Source organism: Sceloporus occidentalis, unplaced genomic scaffold (assembly GCF_023333645.1).
Source record: "Sceloporus occidentalis isolate IW3139 unplaced genomic scaffold, rSceOcc1.0.p SCAF_2, whole genome shotgun sequence".
Classification (NCBI taxonomy): Eukaryota; Metazoa; Chordata; class Lepidosauria; order Squamata; family Phrynosomatidae; genus Sceloporus; species Sceloporus occidentalis.
This window is the reverse complement of record NW_028316982.1, coordinates 254,062,882-254,081,900: the sequence shown is the minus strand read 5'-3', so window position 1 is coordinate 254,081,900 and position 19,019 is coordinate 254,062,882. Positions and strand designations below refer to the sequence as shown.

The window sequence follows — 19,019 nt, the reverse complement described above, 5'->3', positions numbered from 1 at the left end:
GTTAAGCCAGTGACATGCTGTTTTGATTCTGAGGAACAATGGTGTCAGCTGCATTTATATATTTAGTTTGGTTGGATTTTTAAAGTAATATATGTACCACGTCTTCAAAATGGCATACCGTAGAGAAAATTAAAACTGCAGTTAAAATAATTAAAAATTCAAGATAATCAGATATTTTATCATTTTCAGCTTCTGTTGCTTTTGCAAGGCGAAAACAAGTAAATGAAAATATTGAGATTAAACGCAAGGCTCTTCTAGAACAGAGGAGACAAATGGCAGCCTTAGCTGGACGGAAGCCTGCTGGTGTTGGACAGGTACATTAGCTGTCTCAGGAAAGTGGTTTCTGTATTATGCATTAGAAATTGTATCAGTGTTACGTTCCAGGAAATGAAACTGTTTGTTCAGTACAAGAGAATGATTCTGTTGCTGTCTCTGGATCCAGCAAAACATGGAGAAGGGATATTTTGTACCTTAGAAACTATGTGGAGTACAGTCTGAGATTCTTGTGATAGAACTATTCCAGATCACCTGGCAGAGGGACAGGTCATTTTGGTGTTGCTTGCATCCTGGATTTGCTTACATGTGGAAGCTCTTTAGGGCTTATGCACTGGTACAGAGCCAAAACACTTGTCAAAGTGTTCTTTGCGTAAATAATAAATATTTGGAAGTATTGTGTAAATGACAAATATGATCTTCATTAAGGAGATGAAAGAACACCTTGTAATAAGGGGTCAGATCTCTGTATGGTGATATTTCTCTGTGTTCCAGCTGTACAAACAAAAACAAATTTGTTATTACTTTCATCCAACGGCATCAGTAATTTTTGAACACTAATTAATAAGCAAGGTCTATTTTTATTGTTCTAATTTAGTATCATCTCCCACCATGACAGGTCTGTTGTCCTCTGTAGATCAACAGCATATATTTTAGATTGGGTTGGGCAGAGTACAGACCTCCAAGTATTGCTTAACTGCATCTGCCAGCATTCTTCACTTATATTCACCTTCACATTTCACTTATCTGTAGTGGTTAGGGCTGCTGGGAATTGCTGTGCAACTCATCCAGGGCTTTCTCCCTGCTGTAGCTGCTAGAAGTTGCTGCCTTTTAAAAAGCCTTTTTCAGCATTTGCTTTATATTTCTAAATAATGTTAGCATTTTGAGGTCTTGAAATGCTTTGCTTATTTAAAATAATTATGCTTTCATATTTTAAGTTGTTTCATGATTTTTAAAAAAAATCTTCTCTCACAGAATATGGCACAAGTTGTAAAGCAGGTGCAGTCTCAGTGTGCATATGATCCAGTGCAAACAGTGAGTGGTGTCAGTAATTCTGATGGAGGTAAAATAATATAGTTTAATCCAATTATTACTTTCTTATGATTCTGTATATTTGTTATGCACAAGAAGCTGGGAATAGAGTGATAGGAAATGATAAAGCAGCAACTGAAAAGGTCCTCTCCCTTTTCAGAGAACGAAGGGCCTCTCCAGATGATCTTAATACTCTAATGGGCTTCTACAGGAAATATGGTCATTCAAGTAACCTGGACCCAAGCCGTATAGGGCTTTATAGGTCAAAACCACCACTTTGAATCATGCCCAGAAATAAACTGGCAGCCAATGGAGCTATTGCAACAAGAGAGTTATATGCTCCCTGTAGCCTATACTGGTTAACAACCTGGCTGCAGCTCTTTGGGCTACCTGAAGTTTCTCAGAACTTTACAAAAGCAGCCCCACATAAAGCACATTACAGTAATCCAAACAGGACATAACCAAGGCATGTACCATTATAGTCAGATCTGGTTTCCCCGGGAATGGGCACAATTAGCACACTAACTTTAACTGTGTGAAAGTAGTCACGGCTGAAACCTGGACCTCCAGGCTCAGAGCTGAATCCAGGAGTATCCAAAACTGCAAAACTACATTTTTTAGGGGAGTGTAACCCCATCTAACACTGGTTGAACCCCTATTCCCAGATCTGTCTGTCAACTGACCAGGAGCACCTCTGTCTTATCTGGATTTAGCTTCAGTTTGTTTGCCCTCATCCACTCCATTGCAGCTGTCAGACACTGGTTTAGCAAAGGAACAGCTTCCTTGGAATTACATGGAAAGGAGTAGTAGAGCTGGGTATCACCAGCATACTGATGACATGTGACCCCAAAACTCCAGGCAACCTTTCCTGGTGTTTTCATGTAGATGTTAAATAGCATAGGGGCAAGGCTGAACACTAAGGCCGTGATGGCGAACCCGTGGCACGTGTGCCACGTGTGGCATGTGGCGCGGTTTTGCCAGGCACGGGGGTCGAGGGAGAAGGCGAAACGGGCACGTGCCCGTTCCGCCTCCTCCCTGCCATTTTCAGGCCTCCCGCTGTCTCTCTGAGACAGAGGGAAGCCAGAAAATGGCGCCGGGGAGGAGGAGACAGAGGCGCGTGCGCGTCTGTCTCCTCCTCCCAGCCCTCTTCCCTCCTGGCTTGCCTTTGCTGGCTGCCCTTTGCCTGCAAGTGAAGGCCGAGGAGGAGGCAGCTGGGACGCATCCCAGCCGCCTCCTCCTCCTCCCGGCTTGCCTTCACTGGCCGGGAAAGGGCTCCGCAGAGCCCTTTCGCAGCGAGCGAAGGAAGGGCGAGGGCCCTTTTGCCGGCCTCTGACGGCCCCAGGAGGGACCCTCAGGGGCCGGCAAAGGCCAGAGGACAGAGCGCTGTCCTCCACGGCCCTTTTGCCGGCCTCTGACGACCCCAGGAGGGGCCCTCAGGGGCCAGCAAACGCCGGGGGAGGAGCTAGAGGCTCCCTCCCTCTGAAAAGGGCTGGAAGCCCTGCCCCCTGGAGGGCGGGAGCCCCGCCCCGGCACCCAACCCCCATCCTGGGGGTAGAAGCCCCCGTCCCCGGCACGCGACCTTAAAAAGGTTCACCATCACTGCCCTAAGGGATTCATTCCATAGGCCAATGGCAAACAGGGATCCCCCGGCACCACCCTCTGAGAGTGCCCCTCCAGGAAAGAATGGGAGCCACTGTATAACAGTACCTCCAAGCTCCATTTCAGAGAGGTGTCTGTGCAGGATACCACATTTAGTGGTATGAAAAGCCACTGAGAAGTCCAGTAGAACCAACAGGGACACACTCTCCCTGTCCAGTTCCCTGTGTAGGTCATCCACCAAGATGACCAAAGCTGTCTTGGTCCCGTCACTATTTCTGAAAATGGACTGAAATAGATCTAGATAATCCATTTCATCCAAGAACCCCTGAAGGTTAGAAGCCACAACATGGTCCAGTACATTGCTCAGCAATGGAAGGTTGCAGACTGGCCTATAATTACCTAGTATAGTAGAGCCCACCGACTTTAGGTCTTACCACAGCCTCCCTCAGGCGTGTTGGGATCCTGCCTTTCTGTAAAGAAGTGTTAATCACTTTCCTTACCCACTCAACTCGTCCTCCTCTGGCCTGTTTGATTAGCCAGGAATGACAAGGTTCTAGTACATATATGGTGACACTCACCTCTCCAGGGATCCTCTCCACATCATCAGGCCACACGTGGACCATGGTTACATCCTCTAGAACTATATCAACTCTGGTACTGAAGTCAGGGCAAATCTGACCAATTTTATCTGCAAAATGGTGAACAAATTCTTTGCAGTAGGCTGCTGAGTGGCTTACATTCTTTATTTAGACCAGATTGTAACAGGCCCCTGACCACATGAAACAGCTCTGATTATTAGCTCTGTGCTGCTCTGTGGTGTTAGTTAGAAAAGCATTTTTTGCTACCTTTACTGCCCCACCATAGGCCTTCAAATAAAGTTTAGCCTGTCTTTAATTGAACTCACTGTGTTTTCTGCCACTGTCAGTCTAGTCTTCGTCTGGATTGCTGCCAGCTCCTTAAAAATCCAGGGGGCTATTTTAGTTCTACTCAGTGAGAAGGGATGCTTAGGAGCAATCATGTCAACTGCCCTTTCCCCATTCCAGAAGTCATATCCCCATTCCAGAGATCAACCAGGGCTTTGACAGGCTCACTAGCCAGGGCAGCAGGGAACTCTCCAAAAGCCCTCAGGAATCCATCTGGGTTAGGCTCTTGGGGCAAACCATCTTACTAGGTCCCCCCACCCCTGCGGAAGCTCTGAGTCTTAGCAAGCCTAAACCTGACCAAGAAGTGATATGTCCATGACAATGGAACAATGGAAATTTCCTCAATTTCCAGATCATCATCTCACCCTTCACTGAATTCAAGGTCCAGAATGTGCCCAGCAGCCTGAGTGGAGCCAGATACCAGTCAGGACAGGAAAAAAAACTGGGGGTGGGGGGAATTGAGAAAAAACCGGGGGGGGGGGGAGGGGAGACAAAAAAATTGAACAAAGGAAGAAATTCAATTATGAAATATTTTATTTTAGCGTGATTCAGGAAAAGCATGGACAAAAAAAATTCCCCCTAATTTGGCCACGGGCCTTCACATCTCTAGAACAGACCCATAGTTATCATGGTGGACACAAAATCCTGAGCCACTTCTGACAGGATAACCTCAGTATGGATGTTGAAATCCCCTGGCATCACAAGCTGCGGAGTCTCCAACACCACCCCCAAGACAACCCTGTCTAACTTGGGAAGATAGACTGTTGAGCAGTGGTACACTAATAGAATCTCTAATCTGTTCCAGCTTTCAATAAACATACTCAAACCCTGCAGACTGAGGGACAGATGTGCCTAGTCAGGGAGATGTTATCTGACTGCAACTCCACTTTCCTGCCGCTTCTCCCCAGGTTTTGGCTGCTCTTGTGTATAGAGTCCTGGCAGGCAATACATAGAGATTACCCCAGCCTCATCCTACCAGGTCTCTGTAAGACAGGCCAGGTTGCCATGATTATCTCCTTCAGTCCTAAATGGTAGCTGTTTTACCATTAACTAAGCTGGCATTAAGTAGCAGCATTTTTAACCCGAGGGGTTGCTGCCATGGCTATCCAGATTATTTGGGATGGGAGACAATTTGGGGGGTGACTAATACCCTGTCGTAAACTCTAGTTTTAGGATAGTGCAACCATCTTCCATTTCCATATCTCCTTCTACCTTGTATAACTTAATTCGCTGCTCCCTGAGTACCATTACCTCCTTCCCTTTGTTGGCAGCAAATCTCCCCTCCCCACAAAAATCGATTGCTATTCTGACAAGGCAGTCTCTGTAAATAGATGAGGTTTGCTTTTCCTGCAGAAGGATAGACCATGCCATCTCTGAAGTCGCTCTCCCAAAGGGGTGACCACCCCTTTGATGTTGCCACCATGGGTAGCAGACTTGCCCCTGCAGTAGTGCCACTTATATTCCCTAGCCCAAGAAGCTAACCCAGTCCAGTATACTCAACCATGCTAATGATATTCTAGCCACTTGTCAATTTCTTACAGAAAAACAGTGTAAAAAGGGACCAGTTTAGTATCAATAAAGGATGGATAAATCACTTTCTCATTTCAGCTGGGGAAAAGCTTTTATGCCTTAGTGTTTTTTTGTACATCCAGTTTTGTCATTCTCAAAGCCAAGTGTAATGTACCATGACTGTAGTGATAACATTCTGTGAGAAGACATGTTTGCAGCATTATGTAACTAAACAATATGATCTGAAAGATCATATGAAGGAGACATATTATCATTAACTGTATGAATGCTTAAGAAAGTTGGCTATTAAAATGAATTTAGTAGCTAATACAGATGTTTCTAACCTGTCTTCCTTTAAAACTGTTCTACAATATGCATTTCTGTTAGTTTCAGACAGTACTGCAGAGTTTCTGCTGGCAGAAAACCTAGTGAACTTATCGGCTACAGAAAGTGAAATCTTGACCAATTTGGATGCAATCCAGCCACACAAACAAACTGCGGTGCTAAACAGACCCCCACGGCAAGGAATGAGTGCCCTGTCATTTGAAGAGCACAAAGTTCTTCAATCACTTGACCGCATTAATCAAAGGCTGCAGAGTAAGTATTCAGTCATCAGTCATGCTTTGCACTGCACCACTGTAATCATCCATTTAGCAAGCCACCTAAGTGTAAATAATAAGACAACCCTGCTTTTTTTCTTCTTCTTTCTATTGCATGGTGTTCTGCTTCTTAACAAATATACATGCTGTGGTCTGACACCTCAAATTCATATTTTATATGAGGTCTGGGCAGGGTATTTTGCTTGAGTGAAGTGATATCAAATTAATCATAATTGCTATATCCACTTATTTTCTTTACTTTGTACAATCAAATCAAAAGCTATTCATGGTCCGTCTAAGTGAGTGAATGTGGAATGAAGACACCTTATTTAGTGAATTAATTTCAACACTTTGTGTTGATGAAACTGTTGTTTCTAACAATTTTCTGTTTGTGGAAGAGAAGGTAGGAGTATGACCAACCATTTTCATCTCCCTCATCTGATAGATAAAGTCCCTGTTGACAGACACATGACTCACACACTGCTATTGCATAACAAGGCAAATTTTGACATATATCCTTCTAAAGCACCTTGTTTTATCTGTGAAGATAAGAATTCTTTTGCACGAGGAGTTGTGCAGTTGTAATTTCAGACATTAACTTGGTCAGGCAGAAGTCCACATGAGAGCATCCAAACCTTGTTCTGTATCCTATCCTAATAAGCTGACCAGTGATATTTGAACAACTTTGTATCCCCTCTCTCATGTAAGGACTAGGATACACCTCTGTCTTGCTGTGCACATTTACACAGCTATTTTAATTTATAGGAAATCAGATTAGACAAGAGGTGTTCATAGAGAGGGGATTATAAAGGTTCATAATTTGTTGTTATTTGTCCTTCAACCAATCGATCAGGCTTGATGATACCACACTCAAAGCCTCTTCCCTAAGCCCCCCTTCTATAACACCATTGAGCCCTTCCTATTTTGTTGTTCTCTGTGCAGAGGAAACCATGGAGCTGCATGCTATTTTCTGCTTAAAGAAGTGTAGTTGTTTAGCATTTGAAGGACAGCTGAATCACATGCTTGCTTCATGTATATCTTTCCTGTCTGGGACAGTGGACGGCACACAACAAGAACATGGATATGGTGGGATTATGATTTGAAAATCCCTGCTATTATCCTCTGATATTATCATCTCTGAGTGCTAGTTCCAGTTGATGGGGTTGGGGTCTAGAATTGTACCTCTATGATACAAACCGAACGTCCCCACCATGGTATACACAGTGATGTAAGTTTAAAGATAATAATAATAGTATCAGTAGATGATGATGATGATGATATTTACATCTGAAAGGGTTGTCTACCAAATCAGAGGTGCAGTACTACCTGCCTTTACTCTAAATCCAAAAGTACTGGTTGCAGATAGAATGGCCAGAAGACTATAAACCTCATTAATAATTAAAAATGTAAGAAGAGCCTTGTGCTAAAAAGGTCTGTTGAGTCTAGCATTCTGTTTTCAATAGTGGTCATCCAGATGCCTCTTGGAAGTTCAGCAAACAATGGCAATAACAAAGACAATAACCCTTTCCCCTGGTATTCATCATCCTATTCATGCAACTTCTAAACATGGAAATTCCATTTTCGCATCATGACTAACAGTCATTGATAAATCTATCCTCTGTACATGTAAAATAAAATAAATGTTCTCACATTCCAGCAAAGGGAAAAATATTTTAATAACATAAAATCATATACTATCTGAAAGAAGAATTAAGTGGGTTTTTTTTCAAAGTATTTCTTTTTCTACCATTTAATTGAAGTTTTCTGTCTTATACCATTTTAGATGTCCATGAAACCATTAACAAAATCCCATCCTCTACAAGTATTATGCAGACTGTTTCCCCTTTGGTAAGCATACAAATTTGCTCTTCTTATTTAATGTGTTCAGGATGTTGTTTATATATGATAAGGACACAAGAAAGATAGGTACTGTAAAACTAGGAATTCAGTTTTAAGTTTTCAGAGGCATATGGCTGGCTACTATTAAAACCAAAATGCTGGACTGGATAGCTATTAATCTGACTCAACACAATGTAACCTTATAATATCCTAAAACAACTGTGTATGACGGTTGTCATATTCAGACATTATGATAAGCTGAGAATCTATGGTAAGCCAGTCTTTCAGAGAACTGACAGTGTGCTGTTGCATTCTGTTCAATCACTGTACCTGCCATCAGAGCGGATAAACTATGACTCCTTGTTCTGTAATCATCTTATTGTGACATGCAAACTGTACAGAGAGCTGGTAGTCTATGACAAGCCAGATAGGCCCAAAACACACAGGCAAAATGACACGGCTGGAAGCCAGGTAGGGGGCATGCCGTTTACATGATGTACACCCCAAAGGTGGCCTGAAGCCGCATCATTTGCAAAGAATTGGGCCCAGAAGGAGTAGATAGAATCCCAGTTCAGGACTGTGGTGGTGGCCCAGATTGGGACTGGGCATGTGTGGTTCCTGTGGTCCTGGCGCAAATGGCGCTGGCACAGTCTGCTCCCGCTCTATTTAGTATGTCTGTTTGGGGCCATAAGTAAACATAGCTCAAACCAGAATACCTTATGGCAGTGATGGTGAACCTTTTTAAGGTTGCGTGCCGGGGGCGGGGCTTCTACCCCCAGGATGGGGGCTGGGTGCCGGGGCGGTGCTCCTGCCCTCCAGGGGGCGGGGCTTCTGCCCCTTTTCAGAGGGAGGGAGCCTCTCGCTCCTCCCCCGGCGTTTGCCGGCCCCTGAGGGTCCCTCCTGGGGCCGTCAGAGGCCGGCAAAAGGGCCGTGTAGGATGGCACGCTGTCCTCCGGCCTTTGCCAGCTCCTGAGGGTCCCTCCTGGGGCTGTCAGAGGCCGGCAAAAGGGCCGTGGAGGACGGTGCGCTGTCCTCTGGCCTTTGCCGGCCCCTGAGGGTCCCTCCTGAGGCCGGCAAAAGGGCCCTCGCCCTTTGTTCGCTCGCTGTGAAAGGGCTCTGCAGAGCCCTTTCCCAGCCAGCGAAGGCAAGCCAGGAGGGAAGAGGGCTGGGAGGAGGAGATAGACGCGCACGCGCCTCTGTCTCCTCCTCCCAGGCGCCATTTTCTGGAGGCCCAAAAATGGCAGGGAGGAGGCGGAACGGGCACGTGCCCATTCCGCCTTCTCCCTCGCCCCCCCGTGCCTGGCGAAACCGCACCGTGTGCCACGGGTTCGCCATCACGGCCTTTTGGTATCATGATTTGAGTGCTTGAGTCAAGTCCAAGAAGACCAAGGTTTGACTCCCTGTTCAGCCATGGAAACCCACTGGATGACCTTGGGCAAATCACATTCAGCCTTAGAGGAAGGAAATGTCAACCCTCCCCTGAATAAATCTTACCAAGAAAACCCTGTGATTGGGTTGCTATAAACTGGAGTCCAGTTGAAGGGCCATAACAATAATCCCTGAATTAACCATAGAAGAGAACCTGTCTGGGGAGAGAGGGGGGAAAAGCATTGGCCTTGTGGGCCCTGTACCGCTGCTTTAGCTTATCTTTATTACCCTTTCGTTTGTTGGCAGATACAGGCATACCAGGTTGCAGCAGCATGTCTGCAGTAAACATTACAACAATCTTGAGGTGGGAAAGAATCGGATCTACTGTAGCCGATCCTACTGTAGATGTGTATCCCTGCCTACAACAGGCAAAGTAAACAGCAACTTCCTTCAGTATCCCTTACTCAGCACGTGTGAACAACAAAACAGAGAAAGGGGAGAAAACAGATAAAACTGCCTCACCAGTTGTCCCACATATGCTAAAAACAGCATAACCTTATATATTAGGCAACCAGAAAGGAAATCATAAGAAAAGGGGAGGCTAGTGAAAGGAAAAAGTTATCCTTTGATAAATAATAATAATAATAATAATAATAATAATAATAATAATAATAATAATTATTATTATTATTATTATTATTATTATTATTTATATCCCGCCTCTTCCGATTGAGGATCGAGGCAGGTAACAACAAAGTAAATACAATATACAACAATAAAAACAACAAGCACCACAAGACCCCACAAGATTAGGGGAAGCCTTCAGGTGGTTTATAGAAGTCTGACTTTTTTCCTCCTTTTTTTCCTTATACCTTCACCTGATTGTTTCATTTCACATGTGCCTAGTTAGTTTTGGATAAAAAGTTTGCAGAAACATGTTGAACTGTTCTTTTTTATGGTTTAGGAACCTATTCTCATTCTTTCTATGTTCCAAATTTTCGGTTAAATCAAGGCCCAAGAATTCATTTACTTTGTTATCTGAGGTATACCTGTACACTTTTAATTCTTGCTCAGTCACAAATACATCAATGCAAATGGCTTATAATAAAATGGCATGCTATTGTCAGAATATTTTTTCTTGGGTTGCTATGAATGAATATTGTTTTTGTTTCATTTTTATTCTTCCAGATCGTATCCCCCTCGTACATGGACCTTATACATCCTATGCAAAGGTATAGGAGTGTGACAGATGCCACCTACAACGTAATGCAGAAAAAATACTGACTTGGCCTAGTGAAGGCTTTTGATCTGGGATTTATTTTAATATAATCTTGGCTGCTATCTTTGTAACATTTAATAATTTGCAACATGCCTTAAATGCTATTTAAAAATATCTCAAACAAAATAAAGATGTAACACAAGTATTGCCTGCTTGTTACCTAGTTTACATTTAGGGCAACAAAAACTTTTTATATGCACTTTATTGTAAAATATATTGTATTTTTAAAAAATAATACCATCATCTCACTTTGACTGAGTGATGATATTTTTAATTTACTGTACATTTTTATTGAAAGAAAAAATTATTTTGCTACTGATTAAAATTATGTCTAAGTTCATCTCTTAATGTTTTGGATTTTATTAATGACTAATGCATTTCTGATATATTCGTAAAAGGTATGTTGTAGAAAACAATAATCATGGCTGCAAAGTTCACTAGTTCATTGAACAGTTAAGATACTTTAAGCTCTCCTTTGTTACCCACTTGCACCTATGCATCATTCAAATCCTTCTAGAGCAGAACCTTTTAATACAGTTCCTCATGTTGTGGTGACCCCCAACCATAAAATTATTAATATAATAATATAAAATATATGTTTTCTGATGTTCTTAGGTGACCCCTGTGAAAGTGCCATTTGACCCCCAAATGGTTCGCAACCCACAGGTTGAGAACCGCTGTTCTAGACAAGGCTGGACTTTGGGAGGGGAGGGCTAAGGGGCCACATTAGCCCCCCAGGAGACCTTAAAGGGTTGCACTCCCCCATGGTACCCAGCATCCAAAAAAAAAAAAAAACCTCTATGGGCATGGGAGGCATTTTTGGCATGTTTTCTTCCCCACCCCCAGGCCATTTTAGACATACACAAGGCTTTTTTAGCAACAGTAAGTAACCAGAAATCACTTTGTTTTAGAAAAAGGCCTCTTCTGAACCTAAAATCACCCAGGGTGACCAAACAGATGCCAAACATGCCCTCTAAAGGGCATTTTGGGGGAAATTTCTTTTTCCCTTTCAGGGCTGCACACGTTCTAGAGCTTTTAGCTGTCCTGTTGCTGTACAAAATTGAGAACTACCACCTAGACTTTTTTCTGCTAAAAAATAGCGCATCCAACATTAGTGGAAATGCTAACAACCATTGATGGTGTTTTGCTAGTGGCTGCACAGTCATTAGCAAAATAAGCACAACTAGAGGAAGTGACACCTAGGCAAAGAAGGCATGATGAGTTTTCCAACACTCGGCACAAATAGAACTGGTTGGATTGACAATTATGCAAGGGGCAGTTCTTGACGTCATGTCTAAAAACATGAAAGAGTATCAATTAATGTTGATTAGTGATGATGCATACAGTAGTTCACTAGAAAGAGTTTTTTGTATGGTTCTTTTTCTAGCAGGGACTATAAAACTGAACTGTTCCAACACTGTTTCTATCAATTCAAATTCTGAACAGGGAAATCAATTAGATGCTGGTACTTCCACTATTCTCGAAAAACATATTCAAGTGTTTTAAGGTATATCACATAGACAATGGTGCAAATTTGTTCTCTGTTGCTCCAGAAGATTAGTCCTGAATGAGTGGTTCAAATTATGAGGAAAGGAACAATCTTCTTGATGGTATGAGATATTCTACAATAGAACAAACTGTTTTGGAAGATGGTGGACTTTTCTTCAAAAGAGGCTGGGTGACCATTTGTCAGGGATGCTGTAGAAGTGATCCTTATGCAAGGGCAGGATGATGATTAGGATAATCATTTGAGCTGTATTCCAACTGTCTGATTTGATTTGTTGGAAATTAAAACACCAACAATATAGCAAACAACCTGAACTGGATGAGCTAAGACGTCAATAGGCAGATAGCTCCAGTTGTTTCCCTTTTTTCCTAAATCTATTTACAGATTACTATGATCAAGCTTTACTTTCTTCCAACCAGCATGTTATTTTCTTCTCCTTCTGTCAGTCACAGAGTGGCAGATATCACTTGGATTCTCATGCCTAAACAAACTTGCCAGCTTTAGGGTCTTCTTCAACCAAGTCTAGGTTTGCTAGTTTTTCTCCTGTCCTATCTTTGCTAGATTGTTTGAAGCTATACAAGTAAATGTTCTATTTTTATCTTACTACAGGTTTCCAGAGTACTTACTCAAATTTAATTGACATAAGCTCAATGCACTATCTGTGCATTCTGCTAGTATAAATGCCAAACATTCTTATACTGTTGAATGGTTGGTTAAATTGAAGATAAAGATTTTACTACAGGGATGAGGAACCTCTTTCGGTGTCAGGGCTGCATTATTTATGGGGACCACACCCCAATATGAGCAGGATCACCCACTGTGGTACTGAGCCAATGTGATTGCTCACACGTCATTCGCTCTCTCACACATGCACATTCATACATGGATTGCCACACAGAGAGAGACTTACTGCGCAGCCAACTTTACCCATTGCTACTTTTTTTTTTACAGTAAATAGTTTTCTAGCAGCAGGGGGAGTCACTCCCTGAGTTGTTGTGGTGCTAAGCACAGCCAGTACCTCAGAAGGCCTGTGAAGCTAAGACTTGGGCACCTCATTTTATAATACGCTATAAACTCTCTGAACAAATGTAAACAAAGGAACCAGACAAAGGAAACAGGACTTTGCAATAAAGTTATTTTTGTAAAAGCTAAACAAAGAAAACATGTGGCTACTTGCTCAGCTGGGAAGCTTTATAGCTTTAAGCAAAGCAGTAGGAACAGGCTTTCCTTAAAACCTCTACTCCCCATGGTGCTGATGAGCTAGCCCATACCAATTCCTCGCTGCCCCAAATGAGTGGCATTGACCACCACTGAGAATAAATGTGGTTTTGTATGTAAGACACACTCTCCCCTCTTACTGCAGAAGAATTGTGGAGGATCTGTAGGTTAACTCAAGAGACAGGAGCAAATATAAAGGTAAAGGTTTCCCCTTTGACAAGGTTGTCAAGTCATGTCCGACTGTAGAGTGCTCATCTCTGTTACTAAGTCAAAGAGCCAGCGTTGTCAAAGACAACCCTGTGGTCATGTGGCCAGCATAACTTAACAGAATGCTGTTACCTTCCCAACAGAGTGGTACCCATTTATCTGCTTGCACTTTTACATGCTTTCAAACTGCTAGGTTCACACAACCAACTAGTGATGGGAAATCACCCCATCACACAGCATTTGGGTCTCAAACTACCAACCTGCCAACCTTGCAATTGACAGAGTCAGTATCTTAACTGCTGAGCCACTGCATTGTAATCTCCAGATACAATTACCATTCCTAGGGCTAGTTCAAACGTTTTGCTGCCTGAGATGAAGGACAAGATGGCACATACCACCATACCATATGTTAAAAACTGACTGGACTAGCAGCTAGATCCCTGTTAGTGCTCTTAGACATCTCAGCGGCTTTCGATACCATTGACCATGGTATCCTTCTGGAACGCCTGAGAGAGTTGGGAATCGGGGGTACTGCGCTCCAGTGGTTCCGTTCCTACCTCTCGGGTAGATTCCAGATGGTGCAGCTGGGGGACATGTGCTCCGATAAGAGGGCCCTTACATCTGGTGTCCCTCAAGGAGCCATTCTGTCCCCCATGCTATTTAACATTTACATGAAACCGCTGGGAGAGATTATCCGGAGACACGGGGCGCGGTGTTATCAGTACGCTGATGACACCCAAATATATTTCTCTGTGTCTCTGACTGATGCAGTGACCAGGGATGGAATTTCTCCTCTAGACGCCTGTCTGGACTCAATAATGGGCTGGATGAGGGAAAACAGACTCAGACTGAATCCAGAGAAAACGGAAGTGCTTGTGATAGTTTCCCCAGGCCCAGGGATGGAGATTTGTCCACCTGTCCTGAATGGGGTCACACTTCCCCTGAAGGACTCTGTTCGCAGCTTGGGAGTGCTCCTGCACTCGTTGCTCCATCTCACATCTCAGGTGGATGCGACAGTCAGGAGTACCTGTTATCAGCTTCGGTTGATACGCCAGCTGTGACCCTACCTGGGCCGGGGGGACCTTGAAACAGTGATACATGCTCTGGTAACCTCTCGGTTGGACTTCTGTAACGCGCTCTACATGGGGCAACCCTTGTACCAAACCCGGAAGCTTCGATTAGTGCAGAACACAGCAGCCAGGCTGGTCACTGGATGTTCCAGGACCAGCCATATAACACCTGTTCTGCATGATCTACATTGGCTGCCTATTCGCTTCCAGGCGCAATACAAGGTGTTGGTTATAACCTATAAAGCCCTAAATGGCTTGGGCCCAGGGTACTTTGAGGACCGCCTCTCCCCATATAATCCGCCCCGCACACTCAGGTCAGCCGGGAAGCAACTTTTGATGGTTCCACCTTCGAAACACTCTGCGACTGCACAGAGGGTGTTTTCAATCTCAGTCCTGCAGTCATGGAACTTGCTTCCCGAAGAGCTCCGCTCAACCCCCTCCCTTGACCTTTTTAGGAAGAGACTCCAAACCTTTCTCTTCGAACTAGCTTTCCCCCAGTTGTTGTAACGCTTCCCTTCCCCGCTCCTTTGCACTTGCACTTTGGCTAGTTTTTGTATGGTTTTTAATTTGTGTTTTTAATTCTTGTTTTAATGTTGAATTGTTGTATATTGATGTTTATACTTATTTGTTGTTATTAAGATGTTGTAACCCGCCTTGATCTCATAATGCTATAAATGAACGTTTTATTTATTATTATTATTTATTACATCATTGTTGGTTGCCACTCCCACACTTGGGGGCAGCATGTTAGCTTAGGAAGGTCTGAACAGGCTTTGTGGGACATGTACAGCTTTTGTCCCCTAGAACCGCACTGCCATTCCTTGGCCCTCAGCATCTACTGCATGAAAGACCCATCTCACTCTTCCTAGTATCTGAGCCACACAATTTCCCAAGAATAATACATGAAGGTACCTGATCTATCCTAAGCTTTCCCCTCTGCATTTTCCAGTGCCAGCTTTTATTCTACTTTTTTCAGAAGATCATTCATTCATTCATTCATTCAAATTGTTGCTTACTATTTGATGTTCTTTTGGTGCCTGTTTATCAAACCATTTCCTGTATTGCTATGTACTGTATATGCATTATCCTACTTGAGAGTATGTATTTTCCCTGGAAAATGATTAACCATCCATTATGAAGCCAAGCCCTCCCTCCAGTCCATCTGCCTTGGTCCAGGCCTTGGAGGTAGAGAGGAACTGCTGGACCTCTTACCCTTTCCCTCCACCACTCCCTTCTCCTTCTGTGTCATGTCTTTTTAGATTGTAAGCCCGAGGGCAGGGAACCGTCTAACTAAAAAGATTGCATGTACAGCGCTGTGTAAATTTACAGCGCTTCATAAATAAAGGTTAATAATAATAATAATAAAATTCATTCATTCATTCATTCATTCAGTGATGGCACCTGGCTCATTTGTTTCATCCAGCTTCCTCCAACTTCCCTCCTTCCTACTATTTTCACATGCAGCGGTCAGAGGATCAAGGCTAGAGTACTAGCTGCTTTTCCAGGGGTTTGCTGGGAGCACCATGCTGGTATTGGCCTTTCCCCTGGGCTCCTTACTGTATAGATCTATGGATTTTTTATTCACAGATTCAAGCATCCACCATTTGAAAATATTTTCAAAAATGTATAAATTAAAAAAAAACAAAGCTTGATTTGGCCATTTTATATAAGGGACACCATTTCACTATTCCATTGAATTTAATGGGCCTTGAGCATCCACACATTTTGTTATCCACGGGAGGTCCTGGAACCAAGCCCCAGTGGATAACAAGGATCCACTGTACTATAGTTTTTAATGTATGTATTTTATATTGTTTTTATTTGATGTTTTAACTGTTTTACTTGAATGTGTTTTTAAATTGTTGTTATTTGTGAGCTGCCTTGGATCCCTTTCTGGGAGAAAGGCAGCACAATCAATCAATCAATAAGTAAGTAAGTAAGTCATTTGAACATCAGACTATAGCTCTAGAGATCAGGTTTTGATTCCCCACTCAGCCATGTAAACCCCACTGGGTGATCTTGGGTATGAATCACACACTTTTAGCCCCAGAAAACCCTGTGATAGGGTTGCCTTGGGTTGCTATAATTTGGAAATTACTTCCAAGGCACACAAAAACAACAGGGCAAGTATGTGTATATATGCGTGTGTGCCTTCAAGTCACCTGTCAACTTATGGTTGACACCATGAATTTCATATTCTTAGGATATTTAGGCCCTTTTATATGAAAGAGTAAGAGACATTAAAAATAATTCATAGCAGAGGTAACTAATAATACTGACAATTGAGGAAGTAGGAAAACAATCTGTGTAGGAAGATAAAGCTTTAATTTATGATGAAAATACCCAACACTGGTAGTAAACTAATCTCAGTGAGGAGACCATTCTACGTAGAAGAGTAGACCATCTTCTGCACTGCAACCAAATGAGCCTCATTAAACTGCAAGATGATACGCAGTGCTATCATCATCACCACCACCATCTCTAGAATAAAGTCTGGAGTGTTCTGTATAGGAGAAGAGAGTTTCTCAGATACCCTGATTCTGAGGTGTCTAGGGCATTGTGACAAAAGATCAAACCTTGAAACTGCCTCAGTATGTAATTGGCATTCAGTGAAAATGTTTCAGTGCAGAGGTTTTAACTGCATGGTCAGATGTTCCACTAAAAAGCCTGGTTTAGGATTAGATTAGTTGCTGTGTTAAATGTGTGGCATGTTACCAAGCTCTTTAAAAAAAAAAAAAAACTTTAATGGTGACCAGCAACAAATTGTGTAGGAGAGATATAAACTTTTTCTTCTCTAGCCATTCACCACTCTCCAGTGGCATCTCTAGGGGATTGTGGGGAGAGCGGACTGCACCGGGTGACACTGCAAAAGAGGGGTGGCACCCAGTCAGGTCCTCCTGACCTGCTGCTGTGAAGAGGTCTTTGCATGAGGAGACCTTCACCCCCATGGCAACAGATCCCACCTGATCTTGGAAGTTAAGCAGGGTCAGTCCTGGTTGGTTCTTGGATGGGAGATCACCAGCAAATACCAGATGATGTAGGCTATATTTCAGAAGAAGGAACTGGCAAAACCACCTCTGAGCATGCCTTGTCTAAGAAAACCCTAGGAAACAATGGGATTGGCACAGATCAGCAGGCAACATAGTCCCAAAACACACAGGCCAAAAGAATCATAGAATTATATAATCACAATTTGGAAGAGATCACAAGGGCCATCCAGTTCTACCCCTTGCAATGCCAGAATTCACAAATCACCCCCAACAGATGGCTATCCAGCCTTTGTTCAAAGACCTCCAAAGAAGGAGACTCCATGCTCTCTGAGGGACTGTGTTCTTGTCCAACAGCTCTTACTGTCAGGAAGTTCCTCCAAATGTTTAAGAGAAATCTCTGTCCCTGTAGTTTGCATCCATTGTTCCGTGACCTATTCTCTGGAGCAGCAGAAAACAATCTTGCTCCATCCTCAGTGTGACACCCCTTCAAATACTTAAACAGGGCTATCATATAGAATCATAGAATCATAGAGTTGGAAGAGACCGCAAGGGCCATCTAGTCCAACCCCTGCCATGCAGGAAATCCAAATCAAATCATCCCTGACAGATGGCCATCTCCAAGGAAGGAGACTCTACTACACTCCGAGGGAGTGTGTTTCCACTATCTCCTCTTAACTGTCTCTTCTCCAGGCTAAACATACCCAGCTCCCTAAGTCTTTCAATGACGCACACACCCAATGCGTCCTGAAGCCACTTTGATGCTTCCAAAAGCAGTCCTAGGCCACTACAAAAAAGCATTGATTGTTTAAAACTCTCCTGGCAGCGAAGTTTAAGACCTGTAGCAGTTGTTCACTTCATAGCAGGCTGTTACAGAATGGTCCATGCCATGCAAGTTTTGATTGACAAAAACATAGGAAAGATTACACGCAGGATCTCTCTCTCTCTCTCTCTCTCTCTTCTTAACTGTAATGGAAAAACCTTTATGTTGATGCTGTGATTATGTCAATGGCTGGAACAGACAGGCAGAAAAAAGCAACTTGATCCTGCTTTTTACAATAGTCTGCTGCCAAATCAGGAGTAGTAAGTCTTCTTGCCACCATCCACCCCAGTGATACCAGGAATGGGAATGCCATTGCTGCTCTCCTTTCCAATTTTCTTTTAAAAAGCAGAGGAATCTCCCTTTGCTGCTACTCACCTGCTTTTAAGAAAGACAATAAAGTTTACCTCTAGCTTTTAGTCTATATGCTTCTAACTTATCATAAAATGGGATGCAGAATTACTAGGGGCAGTGCTTTTGTGCCCACATAGCTGCTTTCTCTGTCTTATTATGAATAAAACAAAATATATTGTACAAGTGCAAGTACATTTGCTTCATTTTCATAATGTTACAGCCTTCAGCTTTTCCAAATTACAAAAGTACAGAACTGAGGTCATTTAGCAACAGAATTTTTATTACCTTTTGTGCAGAATTCAGAAAGCTCTGTGTATCCTTGCCCTGTGCTCTAAGATCAGCTTGTCCTAGAAACAAGATACACTTTTTACCCCACTTCACCATTTTCTTTCTCTACAGAGAAAGAGGAGAGTTGCAGAAAGAGATGGGCCAAGC

General features: G+C 43.0%; 1 protein-coding gene across 4 annotated transcripts in view; it reads left to right on the top strand.

Moving 5' to 3' along the window:
• The window catches only part of CEP126 (centrosomal protein 126), a 36,922-nt gene extending 26,267 nt beyond the window's left edge, over positions 1 to 10,655 (top strand). The window contains exons 8-12 of one of the 4 annotated variants that reach the window (XM_089512772.1): positions 190 to 314; positions 1,249 to 1,336; positions 5,724 to 5,933; positions 7,719 to 7,783; positions 10,331 to 10,655. In XM_089512772.1, the coding sequence (XP_089368898.1) occupies positions 190 to 314; positions 1,249 to 1,336; positions 5,724 to 5,933; positions 7,719 to 7,783; positions 10,331 to 10,426 (584 nt within the window). In that variant the 3' untranslated portion in view covers positions 10,427 to 10,655. Of the gene's footprint in view, positions 1 to 189; positions 315 to 1,248; positions 1,337 to 5,723; positions 5,934 to 7,718; positions 7,784 to 10,330 lie in introns of those variants that run through there. The other 3 variants (XM_089512768.1, XM_089512769.1, XM_089512770.1) reach the window with 3 other exon arrangements.
• Positions 10,656 to 19,019: the final 8,364 nt, after the last annotated feature.